The following is a 21137-nucleotide window of genomic DNA, read 5'->3' on the forward strand; positions in this document are numbered from 1 at the left end:
TTCAAATGTACAACATATGAAACTGTTATACCCCAATTTATCCAAGTGTCATTATGTTTTCATCAGACTGTGTTCCTCCACTGTTGCTCCAACAGTGTTCTTGTCCATAAATTAAGAGTGCTAAATATTATCATTCAAATTAGGCAAGAGTAAGTTCCCCTGAACAGAGCATATTAATAATTTAATGGCCTAGTTCTGATGTCAACAGCTTGGAAAGGCTCATACTTTTCAGTGAATTCTTTTAAATAAATATTCATCACAATTACATGGAAGAACAACAGGCAAGACTTAAAAGCCTCGGATCCAAAAGAACTTGAAATTGATGTTTTTTTACAAATCTGTATTTTTGGGGCATTTCATTTACATTTGTTTTGTGTTCATTTTCATTCTGGATTTCTTTAATTTTCCATTTGCATTTTTACACATGTTTGCAAATGAGCTACTCATTTAAGGTCTCAGCGATGCATTCTTATTTGGAATTGATCTTATCCAATCATTAAGTAATTTCATTTCCATTATTTTGAATCTTGGTCAGCTGCCTTCATGCATTCTTGTGAAAGGTACATACCTTCCATAAATGCATTCAGATTGTTTAAATTTTTTAATTTGTACTTGATTCATTTCCACAAGTTCAAATCTGTACTATTTTTTTGTCTACTGCAAAATGTAAAAATAAAAACTGCAGGGAAAGTTCCCCATATATGGTACATAAAATTTTGGTACTTAAGTTAAACCTAACACTTTTATCAAGGTTAAACCAAACATTTGTAACATTTATGCAGGTATAGGTTGGTAATAGGGAAAGAACATACCTCTATGTCGTCATAAACTTGGACTGGATTGGAAATACCACGATAATTAAAGCCAAAGTAGAAATAGACACATGCTCCAGCATCATATGTCTGGGTAACCCTGAAATTGATTAAATAAAACTTAATTCTGAATTGTTCATGCTAATCTTGTGTAAAAAACATCCCTTTGCTACATTATAATGGATTAGATAGGGTCCATATGAAAGAACTGCCCTGCCCAAGATTTTGTAAACTGAGAGATCTCTTTATATTCTGTTTCATAGGAACCCAAATGGTTGCTATGGACTTTTCTATTTACACATACATGGTATCCAGGGAAGGCATTGAATAAGGAGTTCATATAGAAATGATATAAAATATTAACTAGTAGCTATGGGTGGCTACTTCACATAAAATTGCCTTCAATGGGTTCCAAGTATATTTTACTGGAACAGCATAATATAATAAACAGTGTTCTTTAACAGAATAATCCTCTTTACAATGTGGTTCATGGAAACTACAATTAGTATAAAATGTGACATAGCAGTCATTAACAGACTGATCCCCTCTTTACAGTGTGGAACCACAATTATGTACTAAATAATATAATAAATGTGACAAAGTGTTAATTAACAGACTGATTCCATCTTTACAGCATGGAACCACAATTATGTACTAAATAATATAATAAATGTGACAAAGTGTTAATTAACAGAATGATACTTTTTTAAAATGTGTTTCATCGAAACCATAATTACTAAAAAATATAATGAATGTGACAGTGCTTATTGACAGAGTGATCACTTTATAATGTGGTTCGTGGGAACCACTACTGCATACTAAATATTATACAAAGTGTTCATCAGTTCAGTGATCATCACTGCAATGTGTTTGAGTAAAACCACAAATGAATACTAAATAATATAATCAATGTGACACTGTTTATTAACAGAATGATCTTCTCTTTATAATGTCATTAAAGGGAACCACAAATATGTACTATATAATATCATAAATGTGACAAAGTATTCATTAACAGAGTGATCCCCTCTTTGTAATCTAATTCATGGGAACCACAAATGAATACTAAATAACATAATCAATGTGACACTGTTTATTAACAGAGTGACACTGTTTATTAACAGAATGATCTTCTCTTTATAATGTGGTTAAAGGGAACCACAAATATGTACTATATAATATCATAAATGTGACAAAGTATTCATTAACAGAGTGATCCCCTCTTTGTAATCTAATTCATGGGAACCACACATGAATACTAAATAATTTAAGAAAAATGTGACAGTCACTGACAGCACAATTTTCTCTTTATAATGTGGTTCATAAAAACCATAAATATGCACTAAACTGTAGATGAAGCAGCCATAAAAAGGGCAGCTATATTAATGGGTTCAGACCAATAACTCGTTTGCTGCACACATTAATGTTCAAGTCTGAGAAAATTCAACTTTTTGGTTTACTTGATGTCCCAGCAGACATTTATTACTTTGCACAAGCTGAAAGCATTTATAAAAGATTTAGAAAACTAAATGAGAAACATTCGATGCTGATATTACAGCCAAAGACCCAATCTTGAATGATATATATGGAATCCATTGTTCCTTCACTTCAAATCTGATTCTGTGCTCACTTATTATCTTACAGAATCAGTCCCAAATGGTATATGCATTCTGGTGGGTTTTTTTTATAGTCACGCAGGACTACAAACAACTAACTGTAAGTAAAAAAGATGAAAATCAATTTTAGCCAATAATTCGTCAAAAGAACAGATCCACAGTATGAAGAATGGTAATATTCTAAGGCATGACAGGAAGTATTTTTATCCATATTTACATGCATTCTGCAGTCCATAGTACTGGACTAACCCAGAAATTTTGTGACATAAGGGATCAGACAGTGAATCCATTTTGATCCCTAATCAAAACTCTAACTTCTCACAAGTACCTGAAGCACTATAAATATTAAATATTAATAATTATGGCTAACACATACATGTACCCAGTCAGGGGAATTTTTTAAATTATATGCCAGATACTCTAATTTTTCTGAGTCCTTTGTAAAACGAACTCAAAATTCTATATTGCTTCGATGGGCAACAATTCCACATTAAAAGTGTTTGCTATATCTGTACTATGGAAGAAACACTTTGGCATAATTATCCATCCCCCATGTCAAGGATTAAGTACCATCACTAATGGTTCACAAAATAAAAACAGAACAAGTACTTAATACTTTATAAAATTGGACAGGTTGAAATCAAATACACCAAGATACAAGTTTATTATATGCTTATTTTTTTCCCCATTAACTTTACATTGTCAGAATCGTTCCATATTTTATGATATTGCACACCTTCATATTCCATTCACATGTATAAAGGAACTACTTTCTATTGTAAACAATGGACGCACATGCCAGCACATTTGATTTGTAAACAAATCATGTACACTCATGTAGTAGATGTTTTATGTTGTGGTTGTTTAAATTTGTTTCTGAATGAAGTAAAGCAATTGCTTTGGCACATTCCACGTTAACTTTTTGATTCAATGTTTCGGATTTAGGCTAGCTTTACAATAGACGCAAGAAAGGGTTCTTACAAATAACATACAAGTGTCAAGACATAAACTGTTTTCTTTAGCTGGTGATAAGAATGGCAAAAAATACACTTACAGTTTTACATCCTGAATTTCCTCAAAATGTGCTTTATTAGTTCTGCTAATCCAAATTACATTAGCCATGTCATTGGTTCTCAATCTTGATTACACATTTCGAAATTGTACTGTAACTTCGATAAGTGCAATTACATCCTCCTTAATGCACTAAAAATCAAATAAGCATTAAATTCCAAAGCATCTTTTTGATAATTGCAATTGAAAGACTTCATATTTTTCCCACATTATGATTTTGAATATTCAATGACAAAAACAGAAACACATTTGCAGATGTCAACATGCTTCTCCCTTGCTTCTTCAATCCGTTGCATTTCATGTGGAATTGTCACATGTAAATACAGTCCATAATCATGAACTTTTGCATAATCGAAAAAAATACCAAAATCTATTCATTCCAGATCAAATGGAAAAGTTCTTGTAATGTGCATTCATTCACAATACGACTCCTAATTTCAATTTTAACTAGATGCGCCATTTTCTGTTGAAAGTAATGTCGAGCGCGTGACTAAGTTCAAATTTATCTGGATGGAGTTATGTACACATTAATAATGTTGTTATTGTGTAATGATGAATCTGTGCTTGTGCATTTAGTTTGGAATATGGCATACATTCAGTTATTTTGTTTCTTGTTGTGTATTTTGTTAATATAATTTAGGACTAGGTAGAATTTTTTAAAAATTAGCATATAATAAATAGCTAACTGCATTTGTATGGGAAAATATGAACTTGTTTTGTCTGATGAATATACTGTACTCCCAAGTTTGTGCAGTATTTACATCCGAAAAAACTCATTCATATTTTTCCATACAAATGCAGTGACCTATAAATGACTTTTTTTTAATTTTTACGCTATAATTGCAGCATCACTAGTTTTCTGCATCCAGGTGAAATCAGTCTCAAAATCAGACATGTTTTATTTGGCATAATCAGGCATAAACAGCGAATTTTATAAGTGGAGGGATTTCAAAGCAGATAAAGGGAGATAACTTTATTTGCACGTACGTACATGTGATGAGACCTCGCTGATGTCAATTTATTATGAGTTTTATTCAAAAGAAATTTAACAAAATTAGAACTTGCTAAAATTGTATAGTATCTGTACTACACTGAATACCTGTCATAAGCAGCTGCCTCTGACGAAAACCATGTCCTCTGAGATACTGATACATAAATCTGTATGGATGTTTATGACGTGATTTCATTATAGAGGTTACAGGCAGATTAATGTATAACATAATTTTTCCACATGATAAATAATTTGCTGATTATGTTTTCATTTATGTCACAAAAACACTTCTCACAAAAGTAGCAAAACTGTGACCTTAACCCATACTGGATACAATAAGTAATGACTTCCAATCATTTACCTGCATGTGATATATGGAGGAAACTGTATTCGTCTCTCCTTGCACTCTCGGTGAAGTCTGTCTTTCACATTCTTACAAAGGTCCAGACATCTGAAAGTATTTAAGGCATAACAGTCAGCCAATTCTGTTTTTATGTAATGCAGAACATAAAATTTTACTGAACTTAAAAGTTTAAAATGGTTCAGGAGGAGAGAAGATAGGAAAATATTTTTCAATGAGAGAGAAAAAGGGCGAAGAAGACAGAGACATATGTAGACACACAGTGACATATAAACAGATGGATGGCATGTAAAAGGATAGTGTCTTAAAGGTTATTCTATTAGAATCTACCCAAAGGGGTGTGGATACCACTTTTTTAATGGAGGTATGACATCACATACAATTTAAATTATACAGAACCTAAAGAAAACAGAAGAAAAGGTTTGAACACACCCTCTCCAGAATAGCATATTCCATCTCAGTGAAAATCTAAGTGCTCGGCAGCTAAGCTGGATTTTGATACCTACTGAGAACTTTATGGTCCTTTACATGAACAGTAAGCTAAATTAATTTGACAGATTACCTGTTTCAGTCGATTATAATACATAGTGCAAACTGGACACTAATTTCTATATTTGTGTCATTCTAATATCTTGCCAAAAAAACACCATAAGCAGCTCCCAAGTTACTGCCTTTGGCTAAAATGTGGATTTTTCTTCAAACATTTGTAGTGATACATTTGAGTATAACTTGGAAGTTTTAATTAAATGCAAAGTGTTTTGGTCTTTTATCTTTATTTTTAGGTGATTCTATGTTTATAATCTGGTTGTAGTGTTTGGGACTATGTAACTGCCATTTGACAACTGTTTTTATTAGTACAAATGATATATGGTTGGACTGTCATGTGCTATTGTTCAAAACTATGCGGTAAAGTGAAAAGCATTATCTTGTGCAATTCGCAAGATCAACAATACTAATGGATTTGGTGCCAATGGTATATACGTATACCTGTGAAGCTTTAGCTTGTTACTGTCTGGTCATGATCCAAACATGTGGTCTGACCTCTGAAAGGAAGCAACTCCACCTCTACCAACCCAAGAAACTGTTAGTACATTACATCAATGTGGTTTAGCATGTCGCTCAACAATCTACTGACCTTAACTTCTGGTCTGATATCCTTAAATATTATGATCCAATGGATGTAAATTTGCATAGGATAACGGAGATTGTATTTCACATGTACCATTGAGAGTTGATCACAGCCCCACCACCCATGAAACAAAATTCATGCATCTCTTTCAATCTTGCACCCTCACCTATACTGTATTCACTATTTATGGAACCAGTCTCTTTCTAGTTACTGGAGGAGAAATATATACATGCTTATTGAACATTTTCAGAATTATAAATTAACAAGACTGTATGAATTTTCCACAAAATATAATCAGTTCTGCAGATTTATGGCAGGTCTTTAGTTGACTTTATCACATTCTTTCACAGAAATGTTACTGCAATAAATGAAACTGTACGGGCATATTTCTTTTTCATTATTTAATATACAAGAGTTGCAACAATGTTATTTTATATCTGATCTCTCCCAGCGTGCTTAGTTGACCAAAATTACTTTGGCAATACCAGACACTTTGGTAATACAGACACTTTGGTAATACCAGACATCACAATATAATGATCAGGTCCTTCTCAGTTGCTCAATAAGTCTTGATTTTATCGAAACGAACTTCATTAAATATAATAAAAGCATAAGAAACTGTTAGTTTTACCGTAAATATCGCAAAATTACATCATTAATATATTATTCAATAATAAGCTAGAAAAAAACAGGATATAAAAGAACAAAACTTTACTCAGTAAGCGTATGTGATTCCAATCTCCGAGTACAACTGATGCAAAACCAAAATGCACATGTCAAGTTAGCTGAGACTGGCTAGATCATGTTATAAGTGTAATCCTTCAAATTGCAAGGAGAAAAAATACTGATTTAAGGCTAAATTGTGGATCAGCATTTTAGAATGCTGATGCTATTAAAATCCATATAACTTAATAATAATAACAACAACAACCATAACAATTCTTTAGAATTCACATCTGTATTTACAAAGAATTCAATAACTGCAATAAGCATCCCGAGATTATGCATCTTCCTTACTTGTTCCTATCATAGCACCTATATATTCAGTATGGACTTACCTATCCCAAGGAACTGAAGTCTCAAAGGATTCAGCCACTATGTAATAATCAAAACCCAAGTCCTGTAATAAAATAAAATATCATTTCAGATAAATAACATAGAGTAAAACCTGCTTCTTCCAATACCTCTTTATAAAGGACACATTTTACATAAAGACAGGTTTGAAATGTCCCATTTATTACTAAAATTTTTATTTTCAATCCCTATATTATCGGTACCTTGTCCACAAACAACAAAATTGTGTGGTAATATATGCATCCATATGTACAGGTTTTATTGGACTGGATATCATTTTATGTTCTTCAATTACATACTTTACTTTCAGGAAGAAAAAAAACATTCAGAAATGTTCCTACAAGAACTGAAACCTTTTCATGAAGTATTTGAACAATATTGCCACCAGCTAATCTTATATTACATGGCACTACTCAGATATATGTCCATGGCACAGGTGTCCCTGCTATTAAGGTATAACTGAAGACAACACAGTTCAATATGCAACAACAAAGTGCAGACTTAATCAGGGGCCATAACTCTGTCAATACGAATTAGAATATAATGAAGGAAAAAAGATTTTAACTATTCCTAGTATAATGGATCATACCAAATTTGGTTTGAATCTATGAGTCTTCCAAAACTTATTAGCAGATATTAATTTAAAAAGATGCAGAAAAAGGGAATGCATGGACATGCAGGATGGGACCAGGGCTACTGTTGTGGGTTTAATGCCATTTTTCAGAACATGATAGGCTATAAATGGCTGCCAGTATATATAGTGAAGATAGAAACCAGAAAAGGCCCAGGAAGAACCACTAACCCATGGGAAGCTATTGGCAATCTTTCTCACATATCAACATTGTCCAATTCAAAGACATGTACCCACAATGATACAAGATGTTACTGATCTGTAAAGGCAAGCACTGTAGACCACTCTGCCACCTGGGGATGATGGGGCAAATGAACATGGCTAAAACAAAATATCCCACATAACTGTGGAATGGATGGACATTTGGTATGGGATAATTGAAAGTGGGCAACACAAAACACCCAACAGAAAAGCGGAATGGATGGACATAATGGAAGAGTCAAATGAACATGGGTAGCACAAAATACCCCACAGAAAAATGGAATGGATGGAAAAATGGAAGGGTCAAATGAACATGGGTAACACTAAGTACCCCACAGAAAAGGGGAATGGATGGATGGACATTTGGTATGGGATGAATGAACATGGGTGGCACTAAATGCCCCACAGAAAAGTGGGACTGATGGACATAATGGACAGGACAAATAAATATGGGTAATACTAAATACCCTCTCCAAAGACATGACTAGTACATACAAGCAAAACGTTTCAAAAACACCTAAATAGCATATCTCCCAAAATCGTCTTAAAAAACGTCACATGTAAATTTGACATGCTGGATCCTTATTACATATATTTTGATTTTATTCAAATTTATAACAGAATGAGCTGTGTACAAAATTATGAATCATCATGATGCTGCTGATAACTTTTCTTTTAAGGGTAAATAGCACTAAGTGTCAAACAAATATAAAAAAATCTTTGTCTCAAAGTAAACAAAGCAAGAGTTACTTACTCTCAAATAAGCTATAACGAAAGTCAGCATGTAACCTCTTTCTCCATTTTCAGCCCCAGCAGCTAAACCTCTGCAAGAGAAACCACAGGTGTGACTGACAAAATAATGTACTTATCAAAAATCATTATCATTTATATTACATGAGACCCCCGTTTCTGACAAGCCCATTCTTTACTTAGTTAAAATTAAAGAAATGTTGTTGTTGTTGTTGTTGTTGTAGGGTTTAACGCCATTTTTCAGCACACGATAGGCTATACGTGGCGGCCAGTATTAATGGTGGAGGAAGAACCTGGGAAATCCCGGAAAGAACCACCGACCCTCGAGAAACTACTGGCAAGCTTTCTCACATACCCACATTGGCCGAATCCAAGACTCGAACCTATGCAGACAGAGATGAGATGGCAGTAATCCGTAATGGAGAGTGTTTTAGACCACTCGGCCACTCAGGGCCCCTAAAGAAATGTAATAACGGGTTTAATGTAATAAACGCAAACAATAAACTCAAGACAGTATGTACATATACATACATTGGAGGTGTAACGATACACTGATACTTAATGGCATCACGATATTTTCTACAATTATATATTGCAAAGACATGTATACCAATGCTGGAATATCCCAATACATACTGAATATTGAGTGTGAAAATACAGCAGAAATATTGTTCAACTGTCATGTATAAACTTTATGTTCAACTGAAAAGTTTGTAAAGTATGCATTTACTTTATTTACCACTAGTACAGTTGCACAAACTTTAGTTCCAAACCATATGCAGCTCAACTGTTTGTTGTTATCTCTCAACTTGACATAAGTTCTTGGAATTCTTTTCCATTTCACGTGATGATGACAATCAAATCTCCTGCCAAAAGACATACTCATATTGGCATGTGATGTCCAATAAAAGTAATTGTCCTTTCCTTCTTTAATTCACAAGAATCTGAATACTCCTTTTTATTCTTCTGTGTTGGTTATTAAAACTTTTCTAGAAGCTTATTTTCCCTTTCATCTTAAACATGCATTGCTTTCTGGATGCCATTTATAAAAAATTCTATAATCAACACTTTGATCATGCAGGGATCGTCCTGGGCTTCGCCAATGTCGCAAATTGCGATTTTTTTTTCCTTATTGGCGACAAAAATATCCCATCTGGCGATTTTTTTGGCGACATACTTTTTGGTTATTTAATTTGTACATACAATCATGGATTTGGACTGGATAAATTAAAAGGCAGAACAAAAGGAAGCCACAAACTTGACTAAGCAATGCATTGGTATCAATCTGTTACACAAACAATCCTTTGTTCTTATTGACAACCCCATCTTTACAGTGCATTGTTACATCATAATCTGCTTATGCTAACATCTGGGCTGAGTACTGTATGCTGCGATACAGTCAATCATGCTACCGCACTATACCTACAACTGACCGACTTCTGAAGACGCGAATAGAACAGATACAATTAATTGAATGGCTAATCCTTCTGTTTTTTTTATACATATACCAATACAATAGTTTTGCTGAACCTTCATAGAAAACTGATAAGCTTTGAAGTACCGACAACTGTGTATAAATACAAAGCAAATGGAAACAATCTAAATCACAATTACATCTGTCGCCAGTGCAGCATTTTACTCATTGATCTTTTCCTTTTGCCATCAGTCCTGTGTTACGGCTGCAGAGACTTAAACTCCGCAACAAGAAATAGCAAAAAAAAAAAAAAACAGTTTTGCATAATTAATAATAATTATTTATTTCTCAAAATACAGGAGTGAAAGAATCCCTAAGTTGGGTGTGAATTTATGCTTATATATATGGTCCAATATTGCCAGGTGTTGACTCGTGTAAGTTTCATTCGTGGGAATGGAGATCCTATTTTTCTTGTCGAGAAAATTTATACAGCATTCAGTGATCATTCTTGGGATTTAGGAAGCAATTCGCTACAAGCTTTGTGAAGCTAGCCATAAAGGGGGGGGGGGCTGCTGCTGAGAGACTACTGGTGTCACCTGTCAGCACTGTACACTGTGAACGTGGATTCAGTAAGATGAACTTCATAAAAACTGACATCAGAAATAAGCTCTGCATCTCATCTCTCGAGAATTTAATGAGAATCAGCATGTACAGATGTGAAAAATTAGACTTTGAAACTGCATTCAACAAGTGGGCAGCCCTAAAATCGCGACGGATCTTCATGTAACACTTTGTAACATTTTGTTAATGCTTCTTGTAATTAAAGTATTAACTAATCCATCTTTTGTAATTTTCATTGCCTGTTACATTAATAGACTAAATTAACACTTGGAAAAATGTACACTACTTTTTTTGGCGACACTTTTTGAAAATTGGCGACAAAATATTGAGGTTGGCGATTTTTTTGGCAACAGCTTTTTAAAAGCCAGGACCATCCCTGATCATGCAGACACTTCACACAAACAAATAGGTGCAGTTTAAAGCATCAGGGGTGCTGCTGTAAAGTTAGTCTGGTTCTCTAATTTCACCAATTCTAAGATGAAACCTGGATCCAAATAAAACATAGATGAACCAATTATCCAGATTTTTTGGCAATGATCATTTTTCCGTAGTTTTTGCTATTATGCCATAAGTCAGTATTTTAAGGGTAATTTTCGTAAGACTTACGGCAAAATTGTGAGAATTGGCAGGTCTGCAAATATGGTACAAATTGAATGCAGATTTAGTAAAATCAAGCCTTTTCAGTACTTGCTTACTTACCCAAACTTTGAAGCAATTTCATACACTCTTTTCTCCATTGCTGCAACTTCCTATTATGAACAAACAGGATAAAGTAAGACAGTGATAAAACAACACTAAAAACATGAAAAAACTAATTAAATCCGGTCGCAGTAAATGAATCATGTAAGCATGATGCATAATTTAGTGATAGAGAAATATATACCATATACACTCACTTGCAAACTGCACAGATGCATATCTGCCATACCATAATGTGCCAGAAGATGTGGGTCTAAGCAGAGCAATCAGTAGCAAAAATAACAGACCCTGATTTGGCTAATTATGTGATGGCAGATCATGGTTTATGTTGTTTGCAGTTTGACTCCACTTAACAGCAAGTACATATGATAATAAGCATATATTCTGTTCATCATTTAACAAGTCTGTTTATAGATACAACATCGTCACAACAGAGACAAAGAACAAATGAGGACAAACAATAGATCTTCCTTCGACAATCATGATTTAACAAGTCTACTTGGAGATACAAGCATCGACACAACAGAGACAAAGAACAAATGAGGACAAACAATAGATCTTCCTTCGACAATCATGATTTAACAAGTCCACTTGGAGATACAAGCATCGACACAACAGACAAAGAAGAAATGAGGACAAACAATAGATCTTCCTTCGACAATCATGATTTAACAAGTATACTTGGAGATACAAGCATCGACACAACAGAGACAAAGAACAAATGAGGGCACACAACAGATCTTCCCTCGACAATCATGATTTATAGCATAATTAATATTTTTTTAATGAAAAATATAATTGCCTTTAAATATTTAACTTTGTTTTTACTAATTACCTTGTTGTCACATATACATGTTTTACATAGTACACAGAAAGCGTGATGACCATGCAACACATACTGTGAGAGTTTTATAAATGTTTTCAGTATATTTAAATGTTGGTGTATTTCTAGCAATAGACCCATAAATCTACCTTGGTATCAAGATTTTTATTCTAACAATCATTATCAACCATCATAATAGAAGTTTTTTCCTGACATATTCATCTATTTCATAAATGGTTACTGACATTCACCAGGTGAGGCTGAATGGTAAAATTACCCCAAACATACCTGGGATATTTACTCTGTTCCTACAACATGGTGAAAATACCACTTTGCAATTTTCACATTCAAATGAGTTGGTAGTAGGAATAATGATGGTATACGCTGTATCACATTTTACTAGTAATGGTCTGGACTAAGTTGCATTTGACTTAGCCATCAGATGCCTATCAGAGGTAGAATACAAAACAATGCATACTTTCAACAGTCAAACGTGATATAGCTGTTACCATATCAATCAATGCTAAAAAAAGCAAACTGGTATGGCCCCCTGGTGCAAATTTCAATTATTGTATACACTTGCTGGTAAGTCATATCCCTGCATAGACCCAGATTTGCCATTTCATAAAATGTTGCCAGATCTGGGAGACCCTTATTGCTGGCACATAATATGACAGCAGTTCGGGGTCTACGATGTTTGCAGTTGGATTTGACATATAACTGTCTATATATGGTACCTTAACTGCAACTCTAATTTCCAGAGAAACAAGGTGTGTAACATGCATACTTTTCTGTATCAGAACAGCTGGACATTTACCGCTCTGGTGGCCTAAGTGGTTAGATCGTCCATCTCAGATGTGAGAGGTTGCGGGTTAAAACCCCGACTGTGTCGCATCAAAGACTTATAAAAATGGCACAAACAGCTGCCTTACATGACACTCAGCAGTAAGAGGTTAGTGTTAGGACTGGTCGGTCTGGTGTCAGGATAATGTGACTGGGTGGGACATCATGCTACATGTCTGCAGCATGATGCCCCAGTGCTAGACATCACTTTAAACTGTCACACTGCAGACATCATAGCGATATGAATGAAAACTTGTTAGTTACGTTAAAAATCTAAAATCACACACATCACACATACAGAAAGTTGCAAATCAATGGCCTAATGAAATAAGTCAACTAGCTCTGAGGAAGCAGGTTAGCCTCTCTTTTGTATTACATCAGGCTAAACAATAATAACTCACCTGCTTTGTTCCTTCAAACAGCAAAGTGGCTACTGCAAGTGTGTGTGGGTCAAAGCCCTTTATTTTAGTAATATAGAACTTTTTCAGTCCATCCACAAAGCTTGAAAAAATGGTGCCTGACTCTGGTTTTAGGGCATGACCTGGTAAAAATAAAGGAAATCTTACAATGGCATGTATTTGAAACAAAAAACAACTTCCAAAAGAAGAAAAAAATAGAGGAAGAGTAGTGGTTTCCAGTGAAAAATAAATGGATGATGAACTCTATAAATTTGCCTTCCACCCTGACCCACATTTCTCCAGAGTGATTAAACAAGTTCTATATAATAATGTGTTACAGTGGTCACCCTTTTATGCAGGGAGGTCACCACATACCATAGACCTCTATATTTACCATTATGTCCTCGCACTGGAGTCATCCCCTCTCTTAAGTCCATCTTTTTAACACAGAAGCTCTTTACTAAATGTTTAGAAAGAGACCTGACCTTGTTTATGACTTAGAATGTTATGAACATGAATTTAATGGGAAATGACCATCATCCTGGTTCTGTGGCAGAGTGGTCTAAAGCGCTCTCCATTACGGATCAATGCCATCTCACCTCTGTTTGTGTGGGTTCGAGTCTCGGATTCAGCCAATGTGGCTATGAGAAAGCTTGCCAGCAGCTTCTCGTGGGTCAGTGGTTCTTTCCAGGGTTTTTCCCAGGTTCTTCCTCCACCATTAATACTGGCCGCCATGTATAGCCTATCATGTGCTGAAAAATGGCATTAAACCCAACAACAACAACAACAACAACCATCATCCTGGTTCTGTTATTGTCTTAGTTTTTATATAAAGGAAGTGATAAGCAGAATTACGCATTCCATATCTTAACATCAGTCTTAGCGGAATCAATTTTATTTGTGTTTAGTTATAATTCGAGAGATTTACTTATTTAAATTATTTATTGGAACTACAAATTGCTTTCAGACTAATTCACTATTTTGGGATTAATGTGAGTTCATGTAGATACAATACTGAATTACATCAATGTCAAGGGTGTTAGAACATCAACACTATTTCAGGCTATTGGTATATCACATTCAAGATCGGAATTCTATCAAAACACCACTAGAACTCATTTGGAATAGTATATACTTTTGGACTTATGATACAACTTTTAGGACTATATGGAATTTAATTCATAATACCTAAAGTTATTTTTAAATTTTCACTTTTGTATTCTAGGGAAATAAATTATTTGTTGAACTTTACTAAACTGGATGGTTTTTACTCTTTTATGTTACTTAGTTTAAGACCAAAGAGGCATAATATAAACCTTCATAAAGGACTGTAATTTAGTTCGACTTTGGTTTTTTAATCAGCTAATAGTGAGGGCTGGGGTCATATGATGTAAAAAGAAGCAAATCACGCTAAAAATGTTTCGACTTGTGGGGGGGAATGAACTGTTAAGAAGGCAAGAACCATCAATGCCAAATGCATTAAGCATATTTTGCTTAATAAAGGAATAATGGTGACCCTCGTTAGCTCTTGTACGGAAATTCTATATCTGAAAGGTCACCTATCCTTGCCATGGGTTAAACTGTTACACTTAATTCTGCATCAATGATAAACAATGTATGCTGATGACCTTTGGTTTGCGAAGATGGGCCAGATATTCCTGTACAGTATGAAAAGGCTAATGAAAGAAAATTATGAGCCCTTACAATGCTTTGCTGAAAAAATCCACTATATGACAATGGAAAGAAGGATAACTGAAGGAAAAAAGGATCATGCATGGGTATTTATCAAAATGTTACTTTTATCTTATGGCTCACAAGGGAATTTATCTTAACTTTGTGAGTGAGTGCTCAACAATTCACAAATTGTTAAATACCCAACAATGATCATCATTTATAATCATTTAGTAAAACCTGACCGGACCACGTATCTTGAAAGACCAGATTTTCGATACACATAATACAATGGTTCTTTGCTATAATCCTGATAAACGGAAATGTAGAAGTAAACAACGACATAGGCAAGGTCACCTTATACTTGAGTACCATATATACTCACTCCAACTGCAAACAACAGACCCAGGTCTGATACAGGTCTGCCAACCCTGACGAGTCCGTCTCAGTAAGGCAGTTGATTTTTTCCGGTAAGATTGACCAGTTTTCCATAAGGTGTAACAAAATATAATTAACTACTATTTTAAAGCTAGAAAATGTAATTAAAAGTTTGACGCATCGACAATAAACTTAATGTTCAACTGAAACGTTTATAAAGTATGGCTATACTTTATTTACCAATAGTACAGCTGCATAACTCTAGTTCCAAACCATATGCAGCTCAATGGCTTGTTGCTATCTCTCAACTTAACATAGTTCTTAGAAATTCTTTTCCATTTCACATGATGACAGCAGTCATATCGCCCGCCACAAGACATACTCAAATTAGCATATGATGTCCAATAAACATAATTCTGTCCTTTCCAGCTTTTATTCACAAGAATCTGAAGGCTCCTTTTTATTCTTCTGTGTTGATTATTATCACTTTACTTGAAGCTTATTCTCCCTTTTGTCTTAAACATGCATTGCTTTCTGGACGCCATTTAAAAAAATTCAATAATCATCAGTTTGATCATGCAGACGCACTGCATTAACAAACAGGTGCAGTTTAAAGTGTATGGGGTGCCGCTGTAAAGTTAGTCTGGTTCCCTGACTAACTTCACTAATTCTAAGATGAAACCCGGATCCAAATAAAACATGGATGAACCAATTATCTGGATCTTTCGGCAATGATCATTTTTCCGTAGTTTTTGCTAGTATCCATAAGTCCAGATTTTAAGGGTAATTTTCGTAAGACTTACAGCAAAATCGTAAGAGTTGGCAGGTCTGCTGATATCATATAATTTGTTTGTTTTATAGTGAATAATTGCTATATACAGGATCCATGACAATACAAATGTTATGTCAGTGGTCATGTTCTACTGAGGTGTTTTAATATGGAGGGGTCACAGTATATGGGAACCATGACAATACAAGTGTTATATCAGAGACTATGTTTCGATGAGGTGTTTTACAGAGAAGGATCACTATATACAGGACCCATGACAATACAAATGTCATCAGTGGTCATGTTATACTGAGGTGTTTAATACTGAGGGGTCACAATATATGAGATCGAAGACAATACAAGTGTTATATCAGTGATCATATTATGAAGAGGAATCACTATATATAGGATTCATGAAAATACAAGTATTTTAAGAGCGGCCATATTGCAAAGAGGTGTTTTATTATGAGGGCCCACTGTGTGCATCTGTGTGTGTTTCTAGATATGCAATGTATCTTTCATAAGTTTTCAGTCATATTGCTAGTGTAACAGTTTATAGTAATGTCTAGCACTGGGCATCATGCCACATACATGTTGCAGTCACATTATCCGGACACGAGCCCGACCAGTCCTAAAACTAACCTGCTAGTACCATTTTTACAAGTCTTTGGTGTGACTCAGCCGGGGTTCAAACCTGTGACCTCCTACACCCAAGGCAGATGCTCTAACCACCAGGCCATTGGAGTGGTTGGGGACCACTGTAAACTGGTGTAAAGTGTAATAACTGAGAGACCATCTGTTATTGACAGAGAGGGTGGTCTGTGCTGATTGTAAACATCACAAATACCACATAAGCATTACAAGTGATATTTAATTATGACATCGCATACAACATCCACAGAAAATATACAGAGACTTAGGTTATTCCCCAAACTGGAACTATGATAAGATGAGGTGACAAGGGGGAGTAAAGAAGATAGCATGCTGTCAAGCACTACTATTAAAAAACACATTGTACAAACTATCTGCAAAATACCTCCAGCAGAAAATAGGAAAGCTTGCACTGAAATTATATTTGTTCAGCACTAAAGAAAGTTTGCAGGGAAGAGAACTGATGGGATTTTTTACATTTAGTAAAAGCACAATTTGGGACACTGGCACAAAGAAGAAGCATGACAGAAAAATCTGGAACTAACATACCAAAATTTAAGTCACTCCTTCCACAAAGTACAATACAATAAAAATAATGACAGTAAAATGATATAAAATGAAGTATACAAATTGGAAAGGCAAACAGTGATTTTTACCAGTAATAGTCCTACAAAAATTCAGCAGTCAATGATAACTTGTTTGTCACTAAAGCAGAAGTCACAAAAATTGTCCTTCCTCATCAATGTCAAGAAATATTTCAGGAATGTTAAACCAGTCCAGTTACATGATAATAACAATGTGTAAACCTTCTATTATCCAATCGTTATTAACAGTAAAACCTCTGTTATCCACTCTTCTGGGAAAATTAAACACCTCTAGATAGTAAGTATGTTATAACATAATTATTACACAGACTACATTTAATACACACTAATAAATATAATTACATAGAGATATTGCACGTTATATGGGAACTTAATGAACAACTACTTCTGTTTTAAGTTACTATAAACTGAAACTTACCAAATATAGAGCCTGATGACCGCCCATTGCCCTAATTGATTAGAGCATCTGCCTTGGAGGTAGGAAATTGTGGGTTGGAACCCCCGCTAAGTCATTGCAGAAACTAATAAAAATGGTACTAACAGCTTGCTCGCTAGGCACTCTGCATTAAGAGTAAGTGTTAGGACTGGTGTCAGAATAATGTGACTGGGTTGGACATGATGTCACATGTCTGCAGCATGATGCCCCAGTGCCAGACACCACAATAAACTGCCACACTGCAGACATCTTAACAATATGACTCAAATTGTTAAAGCATTAAAAATCCAAAATAAACAAAAACACAAAGCCTAGCTAAATAGATGAATTAAAGCAAATAAAAAGTTGCAATGCCTTTGATCCTCAATCTAACAAAATAAAAAAAAAAAAAAAAAAAAAAAAAATAACAAAAAAAACAAATAAAAAAAAAAAAAAAAAACAACAGCTTTCACTGTGTAATGTTGATATATGAACACAAAAATAGGTTGACTTGGATTCTGAACTTACCAAACTGGAACTGTTCATTATCCATTAGTCTGATGGATGCAGGGGCACATCTCTGAAAGTATAAGATATAATATTAGGACAGCTATGTTAGTTGCCATTTACTCTGAAAGTTTTATCTACATTTTATCAACTAAATTATTTATTCAGAATTGATGGATTCTTAAGTATGAATGCTTACTACAGGTAATAATATATGTAAGTAAAAATAAATCAATATATGCTCCCTTCTAGACTGGGCATAATAACAGATACATAAAGCCCCCCCAACAAAAAAAAAACAGTTTGTGAGTTAGACAAAGATGCATGATACAGTACTCCCCTTCTATGTTCTACACTGGGCATAATAACAGATACATAAAAGTAAAAAAAAATCTATTAGTTAGACTAGGATGAATGATACTGTACTCTCTCATTATAATGCCATCCATGGGAGTCCATGAGCTTACTTATATTAGGAATCCTCATATTAAGAGTGCCCTGTAATAAAGCATGCATGTAAATTCACTACTACACAATGAAATGGGAGTAATGTCCATAAACATCTAACAACAGGAATGGTATCATATTAAACAACTTTATAATGAGGGAGATATGTTTCAACTATCAAAATGTTATGTAATGTATGCAGCACTAAATAAGTTCACAGTCCAAAGTTTGCATAATTCAAAATTAAAAAAGCTAGAGGTATTTTTGAAGGCCTTACAGAATGTTCATATAACAAACATGTTGTTGCAGTGAGGTGGGGCTAATGAGGTTCAAAATTTTCAACTAAGCCTAATATATGGTCAGGTGTCATATTTCATACATTTTTTCTTCAAAACATCAATTGCCAGTCAATTGTAAAACCTAATTTAGGTGAAAATTAGAATTTCATTGCATATTTATGCACTTCTTTGTTGAATATTATTTTACTTTGTGTGGTGTTAGACAGTTTATAGATCACCTGTCAGACCGAATACTCCAATAAGGTTCCCTAGTTTGCTAAAAAAAAATATTTAAAAAATTACATTTGGGACAAAAACTTTCTTTTTATTTATCACAGATGGGGAGTTGCAGTTCACTGAAATTAAAGGGGAAATATTTGGACCAGAAATATGATTCAGGATCGAGGGGATTTCATTTTTCTGATTTATGGGTGTTGAGAGTATTCATTATTATGAGACATTTTTCATTGGATGACAAGATGTCATGTGATTTTTCACAATTAAGATATTGCACAATGATGATGTCATAACTTATTTTTAATGACCTCATTCAGCTGAAATGTTATTTTGTAATACACAAACGTTAATTTTAAAATTGTTCATTAGATCATGTAATTAAACAATTATAGATTGTATGCTTTCAAGAATATAAAGTTTTATGACCCTGTAAAACCTATCACGTTGACTGCCACTTGACATTAGTCAATATAAGGTTTACTGGCTCATAAATCATCATATTCACCTCAGTAAAGGTCAATAACTGTATAACATGAACCCCTTTTGTCTCCCTATTCAAAGCAAGAATTGAAAACTGATAATTTGTTGCAAAATAGAAAACTCATTTGAGGTCACAGGTCACCATCGGTAACAAATCATAAACTTGTATTGCAGTCGTTGCAGGGCTTCGTCTGATGCATCACTGCATCAACAGAGTGCAATCAGTAACGCTTTATTGCCACTTTTAGAATGGACGTAATAACTTCAAAAGAGGTACTGTATATACTCACTTAGAAGACAAAAGAGCAAATTGCACAGGTGCAGATCAGACATCACATAATGTGCTAGGAGGTCTGGGTCTATGCAGTTTCTAAGTCTAATTAGTAGAACACACAACATAGACCCTGATCTGCTGACACATTCTATGTAATACATCTATTTCAATACAAATGTTCTACATTTTTTTAAAAATACCTAGGGTTTCAGTGTGCATATTATGCAGAACTTCATAGTTTAACCAGTAAAAGGTTTGTCCCAAATCACTTCTGAAACCATCCGACTGTGGGCCAGAATTAAAACAAGGTTGTATTTCCTATTTATTTCAGTATGTTATTAATTACATAATTAAGGTAAAATCTACTCTTACCACATTGCTTAAAATGATGCCATGATTACATTGTGATGTCATCACTTTAACCAAGTGTATCATACTGCTATAAACTCTGGGACAGACTGGATGTAAAATGACATGGTTATTAAATAATAATGGCCATATTAAAGAAACAAAGTCAGTGAACAGTATGAGACCACTGGAAATCTTTAATGATTTATAAACTGCCGAAAACTGACTAAACAAGATTACTGTTGTGAAAAAACAAAGAATGTTATTTCAATAACTGAGGCGTACCAAAGAATTCACTCACCTATATACCCAATTCTTTGTATATTTTATAAAGAGTCTATGACCACCAACCTACCCATTTCTTTGTATGTCTGATAAGGAGTCCATGATCGCAAACAAACCCATTTCTTCACATGTCTGATAAAGAGTCCATGAACACAAACAAACCCATTTCTTTGTATATCAGATAAGAGAAGTACTTATCTTCAACCTGTAAAACATTTGCTGAATTTTTAAATACCTAGTTGGCTATTATTTTATAGACATTTAGTAACAAGGTATATTTCCATGTACTTTTCTAGTGTAACGACCTGGGGATATTCAACTAAGTGTATATTTCCACGTACTTTTCTAGTGTAATGAC

General features: G+C 34.3%; 1 protein-coding gene across 1 annotated transcript in view; it reads right to left on the reverse strand.

Annotated features, from left to right (window-relative positions):
• The window catches only part of LOC149792155 (alkyldihydroxyacetonephosphate synthase, peroxisomal-like), a 58554-nt gene that overhangs the window by 1883 nt on the left and 35534 nt on the right, over window positions 1–21137 (reverse strand). Inside the window, exons 12-18 of the mRNA XM_089969537.1 lie at window positions 18452–18503; window positions 13438–13577; window positions 11371–11420; window positions 8641–8710; window positions 7039–7100; window positions 4852–4941; window positions 813–912 (exon numbers count right to left, since the gene is read on the reverse strand). Of these exons, the coding sequence (XP_089825663.1) occupies window positions 813–912; window positions 4852–4941; window positions 7039–7100; window positions 8641–8710; window positions 11371–11420; window positions 13438–13577; window positions 18452–18503 (564 nt within the window). The remainder of the gene's footprint in view (window positions 1–812; window positions 913–4851; window positions 4942–7038; window positions 7101–8640; window positions 8711–11370; window positions 11421–13437; window positions 13578–18451; window positions 18504–21137) is intronic.

Source organism: Sinohyriopsis cumingii, chromosome 9 (assembly GCF_028554795.1).
Source record: "Sinohyriopsis cumingii isolate HCF-2022 chromosome 9, ASM2855479v2, whole genome shotgun sequence".
NCBI classification, from domain to species: Eukaryota; Metazoa; Mollusca; class Bivalvia; order Unionida; family Unionidae; genus Sinohyriopsis; species Sinohyriopsis cumingii.